Source organism: Saccopteryx leptura, chromosome 5, assembly GCF_036850995.1.
Source record: "Saccopteryx leptura isolate mSacLep1 chromosome 5, mSacLep1_pri_phased_curated, whole genome shotgun sequence".
Taxonomy (NCBI): Eukaryota; Metazoa; Chordata; class Mammalia; order Chiroptera; family Emballonuridae; genus Saccopteryx; species Saccopteryx leptura.
In genome coordinates, this window is record NC_089507.1 from 104,411,553 (window position 1) to 104,432,277 (window position 20,725).

At 42.2% G+C, this 20,725-nt stretch overlaps 1 protein-coding gene across 6 annotated transcripts; it reads left to right on the top strand.

Moving 5' to 3' along the window:
- The first annotated feature begins 13,546 nt into the window (after nt 1–13,546).
- On the top strand, nt 13,547–19,318 carry RPP38 (ribonuclease P/MRP subunit p38). Of its 6 annotated transcripts, none has more exons than XM_066386661.1 (3): nt 13,547–13,566; nt 15,781–15,889; nt 17,676–19,318. In XM_066386661.1, exon 3 carries the CDS (start codon nt 17,691–17,693, stop codon nt 18,534–18,536), a length of 846 nt encoding a protein of 281 aa, XP_066242758.1. In that variant the 5' UTR covers nt 13,547–13,566; nt 15,781–15,889; nt 17,676–17,690; the 3' UTR covers nt 18,537–19,318. The 6 variants fall into 6 exon arrangements, with proteins under 6 accessions (XP_066242758.1, XP_066242753.1, XP_066242752.1 ...); XM_066386656.1 differs by lacking the exon at nt 13,547–13,566 and adding an exon at nt 13,618–13,801; XM_066386655.1 differs by lacking the exon at nt 13,547–13,566 and adding an exon at nt 13,618–13,791.
- Nucleotides 19,319–20,725: the final 1,407 nt, after the last annotated feature.

Sequence of the window (20,725 nt, forward strand, 5' to 3'; positions counted from 1 at the left end):
CCTCTTCTAGGCTCCGGGGATGCAGGCTGGGGCTTCAGTCCTGGGGCCGAGGACCCTCCCCTCTCTGGTAAAACCCCTCTGCTACACGAGTCCCCCGGGCTGCTGCTCACTCCCAGTAGCTGGGCAGCCCTCTCTGCATTTCCACTTTTCCTGTCAGTCGCAGTGTGGCTTCTTCAGTGATCTTTGGTTATAGATTTTTCTTGGTTTAGCCCAAAGTTGGTTTTTCCAGATGATTGTTCTTAAAATTAAGTTGTAATCCACTTTGGTTCTGGAAGGTGGAATTTGGAACGTCCACCTACTCCATCGTCATCTTGCCGCCCCTCTATTTTAACAATTTTTAAGTGGAGAATTTAATGAAGTTAAGTACATTCACAATACTGTATTGCCACCACAACTATCTACTTCCAAAACTTTCTCATCTTCCCCCAAAGAAACTCTATATTCATTAAATAATAGCTTCCCATCCCCTCCTCCCTCAGCCCTGGTAACCACTATTCTGCCTTCTGTCTCCATGAATTTTCCCCTTCTAGTTACTTCATATAAGTGTAATCATACAACATTTGTCTTTTCTGACTGACTTATGTCACTTACCACAATGTTTTTCAGAGCTCATCCCTGTTGTAGCCTGTATCAGTACTTCATTCTTTTCTAATGACTAAATAATGTTCCACTTTGTGTGTATATCATATTTTGTTCATCCATTCATCTATTGACAGATGCTGGAGCTGTTTCTACCTTTTAGCTTTGTGGATAATGCTGCCATGAGCATGACCATATGAGTATCTGTTGCATCCAAGCTTTCAATTCTTTTAGCTATACAGGGGTGGGCAAAAGTAGGTTTACAGTTTTGAGTATACAAAACAGTTTATTCTTGTATTTTTATTTATTAATTACTGTATTATTTGCCCATAGGAACAACTGAAAATCTACTTCTGCCTCACCCTGCATACTGAGGAATGGATTTGTTGGGTCATATCATTAAATCTATGTGTAATTTTTGAGGCATTGACAGTTTTCCACAGCAGCTGCACCATTTCACATTACTGTTCCACCAGCAATGTAGGGTTTTGATTTCTCACATACTCTCCCACATATTCTATTTTTAAAAAATAATATCTTAGTGGGTGTAAAGTGGTATCTCATTCTGGCTTTGATTTTCATTTCTTTACTAAGGATGTTGCACATCTTTTCATGCATTTATTGGCACTACGCATATCTTTTTTTGGAGAAACAGCTAAGTCCTTTGCTTGTTTTTGAATTAGGTTTTTATTGTTGTGTTGGAGTTACATATTCTGAGTATTAATTCTTTATCATATTATGATTTTCAAATATTCCCCCATCTGTGGATTCACTTTCACCTTGATAGTGTTGATACACAAAAGGTTTTCATTTTGATGAAGATCCGATTTACATTTTTCCTCTTGTTATCTGTGCTTTTAGTGTTATATCCAAGATATTGCTGCCAAATGCAATGTCATGAAGATTTCCCCCTACTTTAAGAGTTTTATGGCCCTGGCTGGTTGACTCAGCAGTAGATCATCAGCCTGGTATGTGGAAGTACTGGGTTTGATTCCTGGTCAGGGAACCCAGGAAAAGTGACCATCTGCTTCTCTACCACCCTCCTTCCCCTCCTGTAGCCATGGCTTGAATGGTTCTCACAAAGTTGGCTCTGGGCACTGAGGATAGCTCCATGACCTCACTTCAGGTGCTAAAATAGCTCGGTTGCCAAGCAATGGGTCAGTGGCACAGACAGGCAATGCATCGCCTGGTAGAGAGCTTGCCAAGTGGATCCTGGTTGGGTGCATGCAGGAGCCTGTCTGTCTGCCTACCAGCTTCTCACTTAATGAAAAAAAAAGTTTTATAATTTTACTTCTTATTTGATCCATTTTGAGTTAATTTTTGTATAAGATGTAAGGGTCTAACTTCTTCCTTTGCCTGTGGATGCCCGTTTTCCCAGCACCATTTGTTGAATAGACAGTCCTTTTCCCATTAGCCTCCTTGTCAAAATTAATTGACCAGGTATGTGAGGGTTTATTTCTGGGCTATCTATTCTATTGGTTTATATATCTGTCTTTATGCCAGTATAATGCTATTTGATTACTGTAGCTTGGTAGCACTTTTATAAATCAGGAAGTTGGAGTCTTATAATTTTGTTCATTTTTAACATTATTTTAACTAATCAGAAGTCCCTTGAGATATTATATGAATTTTAGGATGAATCTTTCTATTTTAGCAATTATCTGGACAGAAAATACAAACCCAAACCCAATGTCTGATTCTCACCACCAGATTTTCTGAGTTAAGGGCTGTGAGGTAGGACACAAGCATCAGGTATGATGCGGCCAAAGTTGACCTCTATTGCCTGAAATAATTAGCTGGCCTTCTCAGCCACTGAATAATATACATGATGGTCCACTATTGTTCAGGTCCTACTGACCTTTTCAACCTCACCTCACTGCTTCCTCCCCATGGCATGCACACTCTACCCACCAGGTCTACTGAACCACTACTCTAAGTTCCTTTTTCCAGGTTAATTGGTAGCTGCTGCTCCACTTTCTGATATGTCCTTCCCCAACCTTCTTAACTGACCAATTCCTCTTTCAAGACTCAGTCTAGATGGCACCTTCTCCAGAAGCCTTTAGGACAAGAAATATGTTTAGTTTGGTCTATAAGCCCATATCCATCTCTCCTCTCCTCTCCTCCCATTCTCACCTTCCTTCAAGAGCTCCTGCTGCACTGCCCCCCCCCCCCCCCGCTGTTTTAACAAGCCTCATGAAGAAGTACAGCAGTTGAAAAGTGGAGACAAATCTTACAGAACTGGGGCCTTTTTATGGAACTGCTGTCATCTCTAAGCAGGAGGAAGCTGATCCTTATACACAGGTTGGCCCCTCCCACACTACCCAAGCACAGAAAACATGGACACAAACAGAAAACAGAGTAGTAGCTCCAGACAGGTAGCCCACAGTGGATTATAAACAACTGCTGACAGCAGCCTATACCTGAACACCAACCAACAAAGAGGACCCGGAATCAACACAACTAGTAGCGGGTGGCTGACTACACCAATGCTAGACTCACCTAGCTGCACAAGTGGCATGCCCAAAGGAGGAGTCCAGCAGACACCAGACACTGTGGAGAATAAATAGGCACAACAGGACAGACACTACACAGTGTCTAGTACACGTGATTGTTGTGGTGCAAGTCACAACTGAACACATCCAGACCCCAAACTGATTGAATTTGGGAAGGTTTATTCACTGGCCAGTGGTCTGCTAGCCGCGTCTCTTGCAACGGACAGCAATGAGCTCAGGGGGAGAAGGGTATTTATAGGCAAAAAACACAAGGTTACAGATACTTCAGCAGTTTGTACAATATCTTTGCAAAAGCACACAAGCATACACTGTTCTAAGATAATAAACCACCTTCCTGCAATATCTGCAAAGCTGACGCACAAGGAACGCATCCTGCCCCTGCTAGCAAGATTAGATTTGAGCCTAAATGCTGAGGCTTGTGAGAATTTACTACTTTAGCTGTGGCTATAAGCTAAATTGGGTCAGGGGTCTTCCCTAGCATGGGCTGGCATGCCAGCACATTCCCCACTGGTTTTATCAGGGAATCAAATCATTGTTTCCTCATTGGTATGAATGGACTGATAGTGTGCCCCTAGTACTAGAAGCTTTACAGCTTAAATTCTTTTTTGTATATACTGCGTAAGGCAGTTAATAATACACGGACCAAGGGTGACCCCTACTATAAGTAAAATGAGAGGTCTGATAAGAGCAGTAAGTAATGTAGTGAGCCAAGGGAATGAAGAGAATAAATTCTCATACCAATTTCTTTCTGCCTTGCGTTTTTCTTCTCTATCCTGGAGTCTTTTTCTAAGTTGGCTGAGACTTTCTCTAATTACTCCTGAGTGATTAGTATAGAAACAGCAAGTCTCTCCTAATACTAGGCAGAGACTTCCTTGCTTTAGGAACAGAAGGTCTAAGCCCCATCTGTTCTGTATAGCTACTTCAGCAAGGAAGCTGAGTGAGTCTTCAAGCTTCTCTGTTTCCTTCTAGAGTTTTAAGGTCATAGTCTATTAGGACACTTAACTTCTTGTACTTTTGATGCCCAATTACGAGAGCTGCAGTCCCTGTGGCCGCAGCACCAGCAATTTCTAGACCTACTACCACAGGAACTAGTACGGGTGCTCTTTTTATACGGCCTGTTTTTTCTAAACCTAAGTGCTCTCTTCTTCCTTCTCCTGAGTAGTAATAAACCTGTGGAAAGATATGAGTTAGTATACACAATTGGGGGTGTCAGTGAGAGACCAAGAAGAAATACAGGGAGTGATGCCTGTAGTACAAGCAAACCAAGTTCCTTCTGGTGCTGCTAAATAATAGCTACTGTCCCAGTAGCCTTCCCGGAACTGACGGTCTCTGATTTCGCTCCTGGAGGTGCAGGAATCCCGATAGGGGGAGGTGTCCAGAGAGTAATTGCTAGATGAGAAACAGGTGCCTCGTCCCTGAAAGTCTCTTAAGGTTAGTCTGGGGGTATGTCCCCACTGACAGTCTTTATCAGATATGCTGGTGACACTAAGCTTTCGAATGTCTCCTTCTTTGTTCCCTATGTTCCAGTTAGCTCCAGTTCCTATGTAATAAGGGGGTTCAGGATTAAGGCAAAGCCAGTAGTCCTTAGTCATATTAGGGGAGGTGTGATTGAGAAAATAAAAAACGATCTGGAGGGTGTTGAAGATTTGCCGCTGGGGTGGTGCCCCTCCTGGGGGACTTTGAGGAAGTTCCCTTGGGGCAACTGCATGGGGGCCAAGGAGCCAGATACCCTAGAAGTACTAGGGGGTGCTCTGGGTGGTGTGACTGGCCTAAGAGGGGACTGAAGGGGTAGTCCTTCAGAGATAATGTCCCTAAGGGGTCCTATGGGGTTATGGGCTCGCAAGTAAATAGGATTCCCGGGTCATGCCCATCAACATACTATCTGAGACCCCAAGTTTCCCCCACTTCCTACATGTCACTTTGAAAGTCTTTTGGCTGTACTACAGCCGGATTGCAATCACCCATGGCACAGTTTTCATTGGGGGCTTTATGGTGGACAGTTCTCTTGAAGTCGAGGAGGGGATCCTTGTTCTTCCAAGTAGCTATAGTCTCACAGCCCCATTCCTTGCAAAAATAGTCCTGCACTGCATTGCCACACATTGGTGGTCCTGATAAGGAGCATATGTAATGGTTGGTTCACCAAAGTCTGCGCTCCCCACTGAAGGTGCCATGGCATACTCTTTGACCAGGCATGGAATCATGTGTGGTCTCTAAATGTCCCTTCTGTTCCCTTTGAGTTGGGTTAGGAATTTCCTAGTAATTGGCAGAGATCAAACTCAAACCTTGCTGCCCAGGAGTGGTCAGTTGGCTGATTATTTCACCATCGGTGGTTCTAGTTAGCTGCCAGGTAAAGCTGGTTGGGGAGGGGTGGTCCTGGAGTCCTCCTGCAAAGACACTTAACAAAATGATTAGACTCGTTTGAACCTTAATCAAGTAGGGTTTACGGTCTCCTGGATTACCTATTTCTGGTTGTTTGGGGGGGGGTTCAGCCTTCTTGACTTGGGAGCGATGGATCCAATGTTTCTTTCCTTCTACCTTAACAACCATTGGTGTGTTAAGGATGACCTGAAAGGGACCGGTCTACTTGGCTTCAAGGGTGTCTGAGTCCCGCTTTTTCAGCCAAACAAATTCTCCTGGGTCTGCTATCGGCATTAAAGCTCTTTCCTTGGGGTCAGGGTGTGCCTCCTGCACTAGGCGGTTGGTTTTCTGTAAACCTTTATTCCAAGCCTGTAGGGATCTAGAATGAGAAAGACAACTAGACAAACACTCCCCTGAGAACGTATAGACAGACAAAAAACAAACCAGACAAAACCAAACCTGAAACCTGACTGGCCAACCAAACCTAAAACCTAATCTGAAACCTGAGATCTCTGGCCAAACCTGAAACCTGAGATCACTGGCCACCATCATGTGCCAGGATTGGGTCATGGAGGTTATGCTGCATCCAGCCCTGCCGCCAACCCCCCTGAGGGCACCCCAACCTGTCCAGACCCTGTTTACCGGTAAGATCCTGAGCTGCTCAAAGTTCAATTGAGTGCTGCCTCGTGCCTGAGGCTGAGGAATGTCTCTCAGAGATCTCCCTCTAGGCAGGGCACCTGAAAGCCCAAATAGGCTCTGATCAAAAGAAAAGTTTGGCGATCCTAGATGAGCCTTCAAATGTTGCAGTGAAACTCACAACTGAATGAAACCAGAACCCAAACTGATTGAATTTGGGAAGCTTTATTCACTGGCCAGTAGTCTGCCCGCAGTGCCTTTCACAATGGACAGCAATGAGCTTGGGTGGAGAGGGGTATTTATAGCAAAAAACACAAGGTCACAGATACTTTAGCAAATTTGTACAATATCTTTGCAAAAGCACACAAGCACACACTGTTCTAAAATAATAAACCACCTTCCTGCAATATCTGCAAGGCTGACGCACAAGGAACACATCTTGCCCCTGCTAGCAAGATTAGATTTGAGCCTAAATGCTGAGGCTTGTGAGAATTTACTACTTTAGCTGTGGCTATAAGCTAAATTGGTTCAGGGGTCCTCCCCAGCATGGGCTGGCATGCCAGCACAGTGATCAAGGCTGACCCTTAGAGCCAGCCAGCCTGAAAGGATAACCTTACCCACGAAAGGACCAACTGCACTCAAGACTCACATACAGCAGGAAGTAAAAATAACCCTCAAGAAGCATTCCTAGAGCAAGGAACACAGGTGGCCCAGAGGTCAGTACCACTGAGCCCATCTTCCTCATAGAGATACCACAACAAATTTGAAAGTCAAAGCAGGACTACCTAATACAAAATGGGAAGACAAATAGGAACCAAATGAATCAACAAGAAAGAGAAATCCCCAGAAAAAGAACTAAATAAAATGGAAGTAATCAAACTATCAGACATAGAGTTTAAATAATGGTTATTAGGATGCTCAAAACTCTTAGAGTTAGCATGAAAACTAACACACTGAGAAATTAAACAAAGAGAAAGTAAGCATTAAAAAGGACATTAAAACCATAAAAAGAACCAGTCAAAAATCACAAATACAGTATTAGAAATGAAGACTGCACTAGAAAGAATCAACAGCAGGGTGGATAAAGTGAAGGACTAGATGAGTGACTTCGAGGACAAAATAAATGTAATCACAGAAGCAGAGCAGCAGAAAGAAAAGAGGCTCAAGAAGACTAGGGAAACTCTAAGAGACCAACATTTGCATCATAGTGATTCCTGAAGGAAAAGAGAATGAACAATGGATAGAGAACTTGTTTGACAAAATCATAGCTAAAAACTTCCCTAACCTAATGAAAGAAAAAGTCACACAAGTTCAAGAAGCACAGAGTCTCATTAAAGAGGAACCCAAGGAGGCCCATACCAAGACACATCATAATTAAAATGCCAAAGTTCAGAGAAAAAGAAAAAATACTAAAAGCTGCAAGAGAAAAGTAAGTAATTACCTACAAAGGATCCCCCATAATGCTGACATCTAGTTTCTCTTTTTTGTTTTGCATTTTTCCGAAGCTGGAAACGGGGAGGCAGTCAGACAGAATCCCACATGCGCCCGACCGGGATCCACCTGGCATGCCCACTAGGGGGCGATGCTCTGCCCCTCTGGGGCATCACTCTGTTGCATCCAGAGCCATCCTAGCGCCTGAGGCCGAGGCCACAGAGCCATCCTCAGCGCCCGGGCCATCTTTGCTCTAGTGGAGCCTTGGCTGCGGGAGGGGAAGAGAGAGACAGAGAGGAAGGAGAGGGGAAGGGGTGGAGAAGCAGATGGGTGCTTCTCCTGTGTGCCCTGGTCGGGAATCGAACCTGGGACTCCTGCACGCCAGGCCGACGCTCTACCACTGAGCCAACTGGCCAGGGCCAACATCTAGTTTCTCAACAGAAATGCTTCAGGCCAGAAGGGATTGGCAAAAAATATTCAAAGTGATGCAAAACAAGAACCTACAACCAAGACTACTCTATCCAGCAAAGCTATGATTTAAAACTGAAGGAGAAATAAAGAGCTTCATAGAGAAAACTAAGTAAAAAAATAAAAGGCTCAAGGAGTTCATTACCACCAAACCAGTACTGCAAGAAATGTTAAAGGGCCTGCTATAAGAAGATGAAAATGGGAAAAAAAGAAATAAATTAAGAGAAAGAGGGCTCTAGGTTTAAAGAATAAAATGGCAATAAATAAGTACATATTATTAATAACCTTAAATGTAAATGGATTAAATGTTCCGATCAAAAGACCTAGGGTGGCTGCACGGATAAGATAAGAGGGCCTGTATATATGCTGTCCACAAGATACCTACTTCAGATCAAAAGATACACATAGACAGAATGTGAAGGGATGGGAAATATATTTCATGTAAATGGAAATGAAAAAAAAGGTGGGGTAGGGGTAGCAATACTTATGTCAGACAAAATAGCCTTTTTAAAAAAGGCTATAGTAAGGGACAAAGAAGGTTACTACTTAATGATAAAGGGAACAATCCAAAAAGAGGATATAACCATTGTAAATATTTATGCACCCAATATAAGAGCACATAAACACATAAAGCAGATTATGATGGACATAAAGTGTGAGATCGACATAAATACAATAATAGTAAGGGATTTTAATACCCCACTAATATCAATGGATAGACCCTCCAGACAGCAAATCAACACTGAAACAGCAGTCTTAAATGACACATTAGATAAACTGGATTTAATTGATATCTTTAAAACATTTTACCCCAAATCAGCAGAATATACATTCTTTTGAATGCTCATGGTACATTTTCTAGGATAGAACACGTTAGGAGGCAAAACACGTCTCAATAAATTTAAAAAGATTAAAATTATATCAAGCATCTTCGCTGACCACAATGGCATGAAACTAGAAATCAACTACTATAGAGAAACTGAAAAACATTCAAATACTTGGAAGCTAAATAGTATGTTATTAAATAATGAATGGGTTAACATCATTGTTAAGGAACATCTAGGAAGAAATAAAAAATTTCTTCAAGGCCCTGGCTGGTTTGCTCAGTGGTAGAGCACCGGGCCCAGCGTGTGGAAGTCCCTGGTTTCACTCCTGGCCAGAGCACACAGAAGAAGTGCCCATCTGCTTCTCCACCCTTCTCCCTCTCCTTTGTCTCTGTCTCTCTCTTCCCCTTCTGCAGCCAAGGCTCCATGGGAGCAAAGTTGACCCAGGTGCTGAGGATGACTCAATGGCCTCCGCCTCAGGCCCTAGAATGGCTCTGATTGCAGCAGAGCAGTGCCCCAGAGGGGCCGAGCATCGCTCCCTGGTAGGCATGCTGGGTGGGTCTTAGGCGCATGCGAGAGTCTGTCTGTCTGCGTTCCCCATGCTCCTCACTTTGGAAAAATACAACAACAAAATTTCCTTGAAACAAATGAAAATGAAATAACAACAACCCAAAATCTATGGGACACAGTGAAAGCAGTCCTGAGAGGGAAGTTCATAGCATTACAGGCATACCTTAGGGCAAAACAAAGCTCAAATAAACAATCTGCACCAAAAAGAACTAAGAAGTGCACCTAAAAGAAGTAGAAAGTGAACAACGAATAAAACCTCCAGGAAGTAAAAGGAAGGAAATAGTAAACATTAGAGTGAAAACAAATGATACAGAGGCAAAAAAAAAAAAAAAAAAAAAAAAAAAAAAAAAAAAAAAAGGCAATACAAAACAGCAATGAAACCAAGAGCTAGTTCTTTGAAAAGATAAACAAGATTGATGAACCTTTAACCAGATTCACCAAAGGAAAAAAAAAAAAAAGGCAGAGGATTCAAGTAAATAAAATTAGAAATAAAGAAGAGAAGTAACAACTGATTATCACAGAAATACAAATACTATGAAGATCTACATGTCAAAAAATTGGACAACCTAGGTGAAATGGATAATTCCTAGAAACATATAATCTTCCAAAACTCCCATCCAAGTACTAACCAGGCCCGACCCTGCTTAGCTTCCGAGATCAGACGAGATCAGGCGCGTTCAGGGTGATATGGCCGTAGACTAATCTTCCAAAATTCAATCTGGAAGAATCAGAAAACCTAAGCAGACTGAGTACAACAAATGAAATTGAAACACTTCTCAAAAAACTCCCAGCAAACAAAAGTCCTGGACTGAATGTCTTCACAGGCAAATTTTACCAAACATTCAAAGAACTAACACCTATCCTTCTCAAGCTATTCCAAAAAATTCAAGAGAAGGGAAGACTTCCAAGTTCATTTTATGAGACTAGCATTTTCCTAATTCTAAAACCAGGTAGATACTACAAAGAAAGAAAACTATAGGCCAGTATCCCTGATGAACATAGATGCTAAAATTCTTAACAAAATATTAGCAAACTGGATCCAGTAATACATTAAAAAGATTATACATCATGATTAGGTGGGATTTATTCAGGGGAGACAGGCTGGTACAATATTTGCAAATCAATAAATGTGATTCATCACATAAACAAAATAAAGAATAAAAATCATAAGATCATATCCATAGATGCAGAAAAAGCATTTGATAAAATCCAGCACCCATTTATGATCAAAACTCTCAGCAAAGTCAGAATACAGGGAACACACCTCAACATAATAAAGGCCATATATGACAAACAAACAGCCAACATTATCCTCAACAGGCAAAAACTAAAAGGAATCCTCTTAAAATCAGTAACAAGACAGAGGTGTCCCTTTTCACCACCCTTATTCAACATAGTTCTGGAAGTGTTAGTCACAGCAATCAGACAAGAAGAAAAAATAAAAGGCAGACAAATTAGAAAAAAAGAAGTAAAACTATCATTATTTGCTGATGATATGCTACTGTACATGGAATACCCTAAAGTCTCAGCCAAAAAACTAATAGACCTGATAAATGAATTTGGCAAGGTGGCAGGACATAAAATTAATATACAGAAATCAGAGGCATTTTTATACACCAACAATAAACTGTCAGGAATTAAGGAAACTAACTCTTTCATTATTGCAATGAAAAAATAAAGTACTTAGAAATAAATTTAACCAAAGAGGTAAAAGACTTATACTCAGAAAATTATAAATCATTGAAAAAGAAATCAAGGAAGATACAAACAAGTGGAAGTATATACCATATTCATGGATGGGAAGAATTAACATCATTAAAATGTCCATACTACCCAAAGCAATCTACAGATTGAATTCAATTCCTATTAAAATACCAAAGGCATACATCACAGATCCAGAAGAAATATTCCAAATTTTATATGGAACCATAAAAGAACCTGAATAGCCTCAGTAATCTTGAAAATGAAGAACAAAGTGGGAGGTATCACACTTCCTGATATCCCAGAGGGAAAGGAGTGATAGAGGTAGGGGGAGTGGGGCAAAGGAGGTGAAATGGGAATGGAGAGACTTTGCATGGAGCATGGAGGGCACAACGTCTGGGGTTGAGGGTGTTATATTGAGTGGTACACTTGAGACCATGTTAATACAATAAAGTAAAATATTTTAAAAAATTGATAACTTGAAGACTATGCAAAACACGAAAATTGTTGTATATGAAACAAAATGAAAACAAAATTTTACCTATATTATTTTTTTAAATATAAATGTGTGCAAAAAATGTGAAACAAATTAGGAGGAAACAGAGGAAATGTTTTGAGGTAATTATGTCATGAGAACATTTTTTTTGTTGCTGTTCTGTTTGTATGATATAAATGGAAAAGAAATGTAGTTATTCATTTTAGTAAAACTCTTGTGGAAATTTTATGACTGGTCTCAAACTAGAATGCAAGCACTAAAATCATAGAAGTTACAGTTAATTTTTATTAACTTAATTCTTAATTCAGATTGTCACTGGATTCATCATGGTTATCATTATCGAGCGCTTTCTATGTGCCAGGGCCTGTGCCAAGCATCTTACATAGATTAGCTCTTCTAATCCTTACAACAGGTAGTATTATTTTTATCGCTTCATAGAGGGTTAATTAGCTTGCTTTATGGTCACAGGCCTAGTTAATGATGCAATTAGGGTTATAACCTAGCCAGCCTGGCTCCAAAGCTGTGGACTGAGATGAGGCTCTAACTCTAACTCTAAATTTGGAACTTAATGGAACGAAAACTTACATACATTTCCTCCTCTTTACTCTAGCATTTCAATTAAACATGTGTGCCTCCATTTGTCTTCTAGCTTCAAAATGAGAGCTCTGAGATGACTTTAGAAGTGCATGTTTACAGTTCATCACAATGTGTTGGATTCATTTTATGAAAGAGAGCCTACTGTTATACTCAAACTCATGTTACTTTGTTCTTTTTAATCTTTCTAATTGTGATTTAAAAAAAACACCACACTGTACTTTTACCCTGTGCTGCAATAATCTTTGACAAAAAGCAACACAGCTCTTTGTTTTGTTCATTTTACAGCCAGTTAGGTACATAAAGGTGATGAAAATTGAAAGTACAGAAATTAAACCGAAAAAAAAAAATAGGGAAACTAAATTAGCAGTGAAGAGATTGAGAAAAAAGGAAGACTTTAAGAAAAGAACAAGGAAAGGCCCTGGCCGGTTGGCTCAGCAGTAGAGCATCAGCCTGGCGAGTGGAAGTCCCGGTTGGATTCAGGGTCAGGGCACACAAAAGAAGCGCACATCTGCTTCTCCACCCCTCCCCCTCTCCTTCCTCTCTGTCTCTCTCTTCCCCTCCAGCAGCCAAGGCTCCATTGGAGCAAAGTTGGCCAGGGAGCTGAGGATGGCTCCATGGCCTCCACCTCAGATTCTAGAATGGCTCCAGCTGCAACGGAGCAACGCCCAGAGGGGCAGAGTATCAACCCCTGGTGATCATGTCAGGTGGGTCCCGGTTGAGCGCATGTGGGAGTCTGACTGCCTCTGCTTCTAGCTTCGAAAAATACAAAAAAAAAATGGGAGGGGGGAACCTGAGTAGTGAGCAGGCTCATTAGATCATAATCAACTTACTGTCTCCAAGTTCTTGCCAAGGGTAAATCAACAGATTCAAATCCCTGGGCTTGAAAATGTTCTTCAGCCAGTTTTCAATTGTCAAAACCTTCCCATTAAATCCCTTCCTAACCATTCGTCTTTCTTTATTGAAGTAGCCACAGCAGACATGTGGAGTTTCCTGCCTGCTCTTGCAGAACTCAAAGCAGCCTTCACTCTCCTTTTCTCAGGGGGCTCAAGATGGCCTAATTATTGCCTGTAGGAATGTTTTTATCCTCAAACCACTCTTCATCCCCCATTTATCTTGATTTTCGTGGTGCTGGGGATTCCCAGAGGGATTCCATGGAGATAGGGGTACTAGGACAGCGCTAGGGTTTTGCATCCCTTAGGCAAGCCAAATACAGAAAAGTGGTGGTGGCGGGGGGGGGGGGGGGGGGGGGGCCCGGGGCAGGGCGGCTAAGACTGCCAGGCGCTGCAACGTAGAAACTGGGTCACGAGGGAGAGAATGACCGTGAGAGGACCAGGTTTCAGGAGGATATTGGATTCTGAATGGTTCCCAGATCAAGCAGGGGAGCTAGCAACAGGTAATCATGGCAACCATGAGATCTCGCGAGACAGACAGTGCGCCTGCCCACAGCTGCTGTAGGTCGCTGTCTGGAGCCTTCACCCCACCCCCAACCTCACGGCGTCCTTTTTCATCCGGCTCCTGAGTTTTTATACATTTTGTCCTCGCTCTGGAGCTTCCGGGTCGCGCGACGCAGCGAGGCGACTTTTTCTGTCGTGAGTGAGCTAACGGAGAATGACGAAATGTGAGATTTTGTGAGCACCTGAAGGCGGGGAGTGGGGTGGGGGTGGGCCTTGCGCACGCGCATGGCGGCTCACGTGGACCTGGCGCCGTCGCTATCGTGAGTGGGCGGGAACCGGGAACGTAGAGGGGCTGGAAGGGGCACACTTGGGGTGGGATCTTGGCTGAGACTTGGCAGTTCAGAGGCCACGGGCGCGCAGGGACTCCAGGACTTCCCCGGGGTCGCCCGCCGCCTCCCCGGCGTGTTTTCCCGTCTTCCAGCCGTGGCTCGCGCGCTCCGTGATCTGCCTGGAACGGAGCGTTTCTGGGTATGAGAAATACTAAGGTAAAGCTTCACCCTAGCCTTTCAGTACTCCACAGCGGAAAGTGGAGGCCGACAACAAAATAACAAAATAGTAAAAGTACAGAAGGCTCTAGGTTCAGGGGCGGCAATAAAGGAGGTATGAACTGCAGTCACTGGGACCCGGCCTGGCCTCCTTCCGCTGCTGGATCTAGAAACCGGGAGGTATCCCTGAGTCCACTCTCTGCTTTACTCCCAGTGGATCACAAAGCGGCCAATTTTATCTCTTAACTACCATGTATTTCTATTCATCCCTTCTGCAGCGACTCGACTGCAGGCCATCATCATTTCTTACCAGGACTTTTCCAGGAGCCTCTGCTGCTTCCAATCTTGGCAATGACACATGCTCAAATCCACAAAGATCTTTCTGTAGTGCTTTTTAATCCTGCCAATCCACTGCTATAAGGCGGTACAGTCACTTCCTACTGTAAGGCCTTTCAGGGACCCTCTCCATCTAGTTCTTACCTACTTTTCCTAATAACCTCACTACTCTCTCTGGCATCTGCCCCTGTGACATTCACTTATTTCCTTTAATGCTGTTCTCTAGACACCCTAATTGTTACTCCCTTTGTTGTCTTTTTCAGCTATCTAGACAAAAGGTCACTTCCTCCAGGAGTCCCGCCCTTATACCCTCGACTAAGTCAGGTTTCTTTATATTCTTGAGTACCCTGTAGTTCCCTGACCTGAATGTCTTATTAGCTGCGGGATCAAAGGGACCAGAGGGAAAGTGGACAAAGGGAAAGGGGATGATGATAGGATGGGATCAGAGAAGGGAAAGAGATTGGTGAAATTATATACACATAACACAGCGTTATAGAGAGCAGAAAAGCAAATCCTGGAAGGCGTTGAGGGGAACACGGGGGGGGGGGTGATTCGGGGGGACACTAGACTCTAAACACAATAAATTAAAATCAATAAAAAAATTTATTAGCTGATACATCTTCCTCATAGATTCTGAGCTCAGTGAAGCCAGTTTTTTCTGTAATACTTTATGGCTTAGTACCTTGTGGATAATCCCGAAATATTTGTTGAAGAATGGAAGTTGTGAGGCTGAGAATGGTAGTAGTATTCCAGGCAGAGGGAATAATGTGCATGAAGATGTCCAGAAGAGAAGCTGGTGGCCTCCTCAAATAGCATGTGGTTCAGTGCTGGGTGTAATGTGTGTAATGTGCATGGTGGGCACATAAGGAAAAAGGCTGGGGTTTGATGGGGACACAGTATGGAGGGCCTTTTCTGTCACCTTAAAGAGTTTGCACAGTGGATAGAATATCAACCTGGGATGCTGACCCAGGTTCAAAACCCTGAGGTCGCCGGCGTGAGTGTGGGCTCACCAGCTTGAGTTTGGGGTCACTGGCTTGAGCAAGAGGCCACTGGCTCAGCTGGAGCCTCCCGGTCAAGGCACATATGAGAACGCAATCAATGAACAACTAAGGTGCCGCAACGAAGAATTGATGCTTCCCACCTTTCTCCCTTCCTCCTGTCCCTATTGGTCCATCTCTCACTTAAAAAACAAAACAAAACAGAAACACTTGATCCTATAGGCAGTAGAGGCCTCTAAGACATAGTTCAAAAGGGAGCTCAGCAAGGGTTTCCTGTTTTTCTCCTTCAAAGCTGTTACTTCTTACCAGTGAGTACTTTGTTTTTGGTTTACAGGACATTAAGATTCTGCTTATGTCAACTTCTTGGTTCTCATCACCCCCATCCGATTCTGAAGACTAGAGATGTTAATGCATAGATTGCCTTTCCTCCAGAGCACATAACTGTAAGTATTTATTCTGTGGTGTTTGAATGCTAACACATTAACTGACTGGCAGTTTGGCAAGAGCTCTCAGATCAATTTTGTCTTGCTCATTTTCCTGACCACCTTGAACCTGATGCCAGCCTCTGCCAGTCACCCTTGGATTTGGATGAACTACTTTCTGGTTCCCGGAGCTTGAGGGAAGGATGGGGAGGGCTGTGCAGTGGAACTGGTTTGAAGGCAACATATACTGAGTCTGTAGCAGTAGACAGGATACTGACATGAACAAGGTCTGACCTGTCACCCCATGAAACTGTGGAGACCAGAAAAGGTCAGGAAACTATTTTTTTTTTTTCAGGAGACTATTTTTTAAGGCTGTCTAGTGTGGAAAGGCATCTTGTAGTTCTTAATTCCACTTCTGTATTACATTCATCCAGGCACTTTTGTAAATGCAGATGTCCTAGCCCTATTCTCAGGATTCCAATTGAGTAGTATAAGGACCAGCCATCTTTGTGTTTTAAAGGTTTCCTCATCGATACTTTGAACAGTTGTGCAGGAATTTGTGGTACCCAAGTTAATCAATACATGGGGCAAGTGCCTTATAAATTCTGACATTCCAGAGAAACTTGCTTGTCAACATCAGTAGACAGACCGTTAAGGGGGAGTTTAATTGGGGAGAACTTAATTCCTCATCCGCATGGGGTGTTTCACGGAGGGCAGGCCTTGGTGGGATAAAGGAGGGAATATCTAGATTGAGAAAAATCTTGTTTCCTAAAAATAGGGATAGTTCCAAACTTCAGACTTCTCCAGGGATGGCTTAACTTCCTTGGGTTTTGCCACGTGGGTCCCTGTGGTTCTTAGCTGAGCCCCAGGAGAATGTGAGGAACAAAACCGAGGGAAGGGAACAGAACATGCAGTTCCCTCTGGGGAAGGGAAACAGGACATACTCTCTAGACTAGTGTTTCACATTTTCCCAGTAAGGCTCCTTCTGGTTATTTTTTCTTAGTGGATTAGTATCTTCAAATTTCATTACAAAACTGTCATAGTTCTCATCAAATTGCCAGCTGGAGGAGCACTTGGCTTGGAATAACTGTAGGAATGGGGACTGACCACCTCCATATGTATCAAATGTTTTAGGAAGGATATACAAGAAGCTCAGGGTCCAGGAAGGCAGGCTTAAAAGAGGGCATAAAAGGAAAGTATCATTTGAATTTTAATCATGTGCCTGTTACTATTTCAATTCTTTAAAAAAATCACATCTAGTTTATTATAAATGGGAAAGGCTGCGAGGGTCCTCACAGATTGTGAGCTCCATGTAAGCAGACATGGGACTTATATGGGTAGATACGGGGACTTGTTTACTGCTGAACCCCAGTGCCTAGAACCCAGCCTGCACACTGGAGGTGCTCAGTGAATATTTGTTAAATTGATGAATGGAAGCCTAACTAGAGAGGAATTTAGAAAATGGTAACAAATTTATGTTAATACCATACAGTCATTAACAGGATACATAATTTTGAACAAGTATAAACGTGGAACACTTTTATAAACGAAATAGAATTTTACTGATTGCTGTAATACAAAACATTCACATATTGCCTGTATATGAATAATGAGGAAGTCGTATAAAAAAATGGAGAAAATAAATGACTTAATCTTAAAAGAGAGGTTAAGTATATGGCCACATACCTGGTCCTGGATAATCAGGCTTGCTGTAGCCTCTAAAGAATCAGAACTAATGCAACCAGAATATTGTTAAGACATGCATTGCTAGTTAACATGAATTTTCCTTTGTCATCCTGTTTCTCAGTGAAGGATTTTTGGAATGGCTGCAGCTCCGCAGGCACCGGGGAGGGGCTCTGTTCGGAAGACAAGACCTTTAACTGTCAAGACATCATTGGACAACCCATACACGATCTGCTGGAGTGCCCTGGAGAGGGAGGACATGCACTTCATCTTACAGACACTTGAAGACAGATTTAAATCTATTGGGCTTGAGAAGATTGAAGATAAGAAGAGAAGTAAAAAGCCTTTTTTAAAAATACAAGGCAGAGACAGACGTAGCATAGATGTTGGTATCAATGAGGAGGTGAAGGAGAAAAAACAGGAAGATAACCAAAAAGTGTCAGGGTGGACTTCTGTCTGTGTCAGAAGGCAACTTGCCATTGGCATTAATGAAGTCACCAGGGCTCTGGAAAGGAACGAACTGCTTTTAGTTCTAGTGTGTAAGTCAGTCAAGCCTGTGATCATCACTTCACACCTGATTCAGTTAAGTTTAAGCAGAGCGGTTCCTGCTTGTCAGGTTCCCCGTCTCAGTGAGAGAATCTCACCTGTTATTGGCTTAAAATGTGTCCTGGCCTTGGGATTCAAAAAGAACACCACTGACTTTGTCAATGAAGTAAAAGCTATAGTCCCCAGAGTACCCAGTTTAAATGTACCATGGCTTCAAGATAGACTTGAAGACTCCAGGGAAAATTCAAAGTCTGAATCTTTGGAAAGCCAAGACAAAGACATTTTGGACACTTCCTATGAAGACCTTGCTAAACATAAGAGAAAGCTCACTGAAAGTCAGCAGAGTATAGTGCTGCAGCCCCTTAAAATAAAGAAACTGATACCAAACCCTAATAAAAAGAGGAAACCACCCAGGAACAAAAAAACTACTTCAAAGTAATCTTGTATAAATGTCACTTTATACAGTTGGAAAAAGACACCTTGTACAAAAATGTTGAAATAAACTGAGTTACTTTTACATAAGACTTGTGGGAGATTGAGAATGTTCCTTTCAAATGTGTTTAAGACTTTTTAGATAGCACAGCTAATGCTGAAGTTTAAAAACAAGTGCAGAAAATGTTCAGAAGTATGCATATCAAAAGTTTATTGAAACTAATGTCATGCTTGTGTAAATTCACTTTTAAAAAAGGCTGATACAGTGCTTGTGAGCAAGAACATCTGTATCCTACAGCATTTAACATCTTTCAAACTTGGAAAATGTACCACAGTAAACATGGTTCTGGTTAGTAGGGTAGATGAAATTGGATTGCAGATAATCATCAGTTTTAAAGGAAATCCTAAATACTGAACAGTAGACAGTCTTCAGAAACAATACATCAGTTTTTACTTCCTGTTGATTTGACTTTCTTTGGGTAGGTATAAGCATGGGCTTTGGAGAAAGGCTTGATACTTATAGAAAAGCCAGACAAAGTCTTTTGACTAGTTAGAATTCACCCCTTTACATGGTTAACATTTACTTGGGCCTGACCAGGCAGTGGCGCAGTGGATAGAGCGTCGGACTGGGATGCAGAGGACCCAGGTTTGAGACCCCAAGGTCGCCAGCTTGAGCGCGGGCTCATCTGGTTTGAGCAAAAAGCCCACCAGCTTGAACCCAAAGTCGCTGGCTCCAGCAAGGGGTTACTCGGTCTGCTGAAGGCCCGTGGTCAAGGCACATATGAGAAAGCAATCAATGAACAACTAAGGTGTTGCAACGCGCAATGAAAAACTAATGATTGATGCTTCTCATCTCTCTCCGTTCCTGTCTGTCCCTGTCTATCCCTCTCTCTGACTTACTCTCTGTCTGTAAAAAAACAAAACAAAAACAAAAAACATTTATTTGGAAATTTCACATGTATTAAAAGTGTGATGGTCATTAGGGAGCTTGGATTCGCAGGTGGATCAGTGCAACGATGGGCATCCTTCACATCAGGTAATGGAGCATAGTGAACACTGTAGTGTCTCCTACTTACAACGTGTGCTTGAATGACTGCTCTAATTTAGGGGGGTTATCAAAGTTCATTCTCAGCTTAAATTCTGGCTGACACATGGATTATGCTACCATTCAATTTTAATACTCATTTCAATTTTACTGAATGGCATCCTGGCAAAAATTTAAAAAAGGATCCCTCATGAAATAGCATTTCCATTACTGACAAAGAATGCAAGACAATTTTTTTAATGCTATATAAAACACTATATTGAAATTCAGTTCTAATAGCTTCTTAGTAAACAAGCAGTTTTACTGATTATTATTAATGGTCATTGATAATGTTTAATTTAGAGGCAACTGTGCTAGTTATTTTTAAGTGACTGAGAAAACGTGACTTCTATAATAACTGGAATTTTGTAAATGAATAAAGGAACAATGGCACAGTTTCACCATGAGGTAAGCCCATTCATTACAAAATTTCTGACTGGATCCCTGGCCAGACCCCTCAACTGGTTGGAGTGTTAACCCGAAGCAGAGGTTGCAGGTTTGGTCCCTGGTCAGGGCACATACAGAAACTGCTCAGCGTTCTTCTCCCTCTCTCTCAAATCAATAAATAAAATAAAAATTTCTGGCTGGCAATTCTAGTTATTTGAAAACCTACCCTATATGACTCTGTGCCATAAAAATGAATCGAATGTAATTCCCAACTGAGCCTTGATTCCATATTAAGTTAAAATCTCATTTTCTTAATGCTGGTGTCTCAAAAAGGTTTCAGTGAATTGGTTCAGTTTGCTTCTTGAAGTTTACATATTCTGTTCAGAATTAATGGCAATATAATTGGGTTGATGCATCCTAAATGAGAAGTCTTCCTTGAAGTCTTCAAGGAAGTACACAGCTATGTGAATGAAGTAAGCTGAACTGTGGGCCCTATGTGCGCCCTCTACTGGTAGCCTCACAAGCTTCAGAAAGGGCTTTCAGCTCCTTAGTGTAATTCAGGAACACCAAATTATTTTTTTCTGTAAGGGCCAGAGAGCAAATATGTTAGGCCTTTTGGTTCATAGGGTTTCTATTGAAATAGCGCTGCTCTTTGTAGCATGAAGTAGCCACAGGCAGTACATAAATGAATGTGTCTGTATTCCAATACTTCATTTATGAATGCT

What these genes read in the sequence shown, in the direction of transcription:
- RPP38 (XM_066386661.1), top strand. Translation starts at nt 17,691, where the DNA reads ATGGCTGCAGCTCCGCAGGCACCGGGGAGGGGCTCTGTTCGGAAGACA.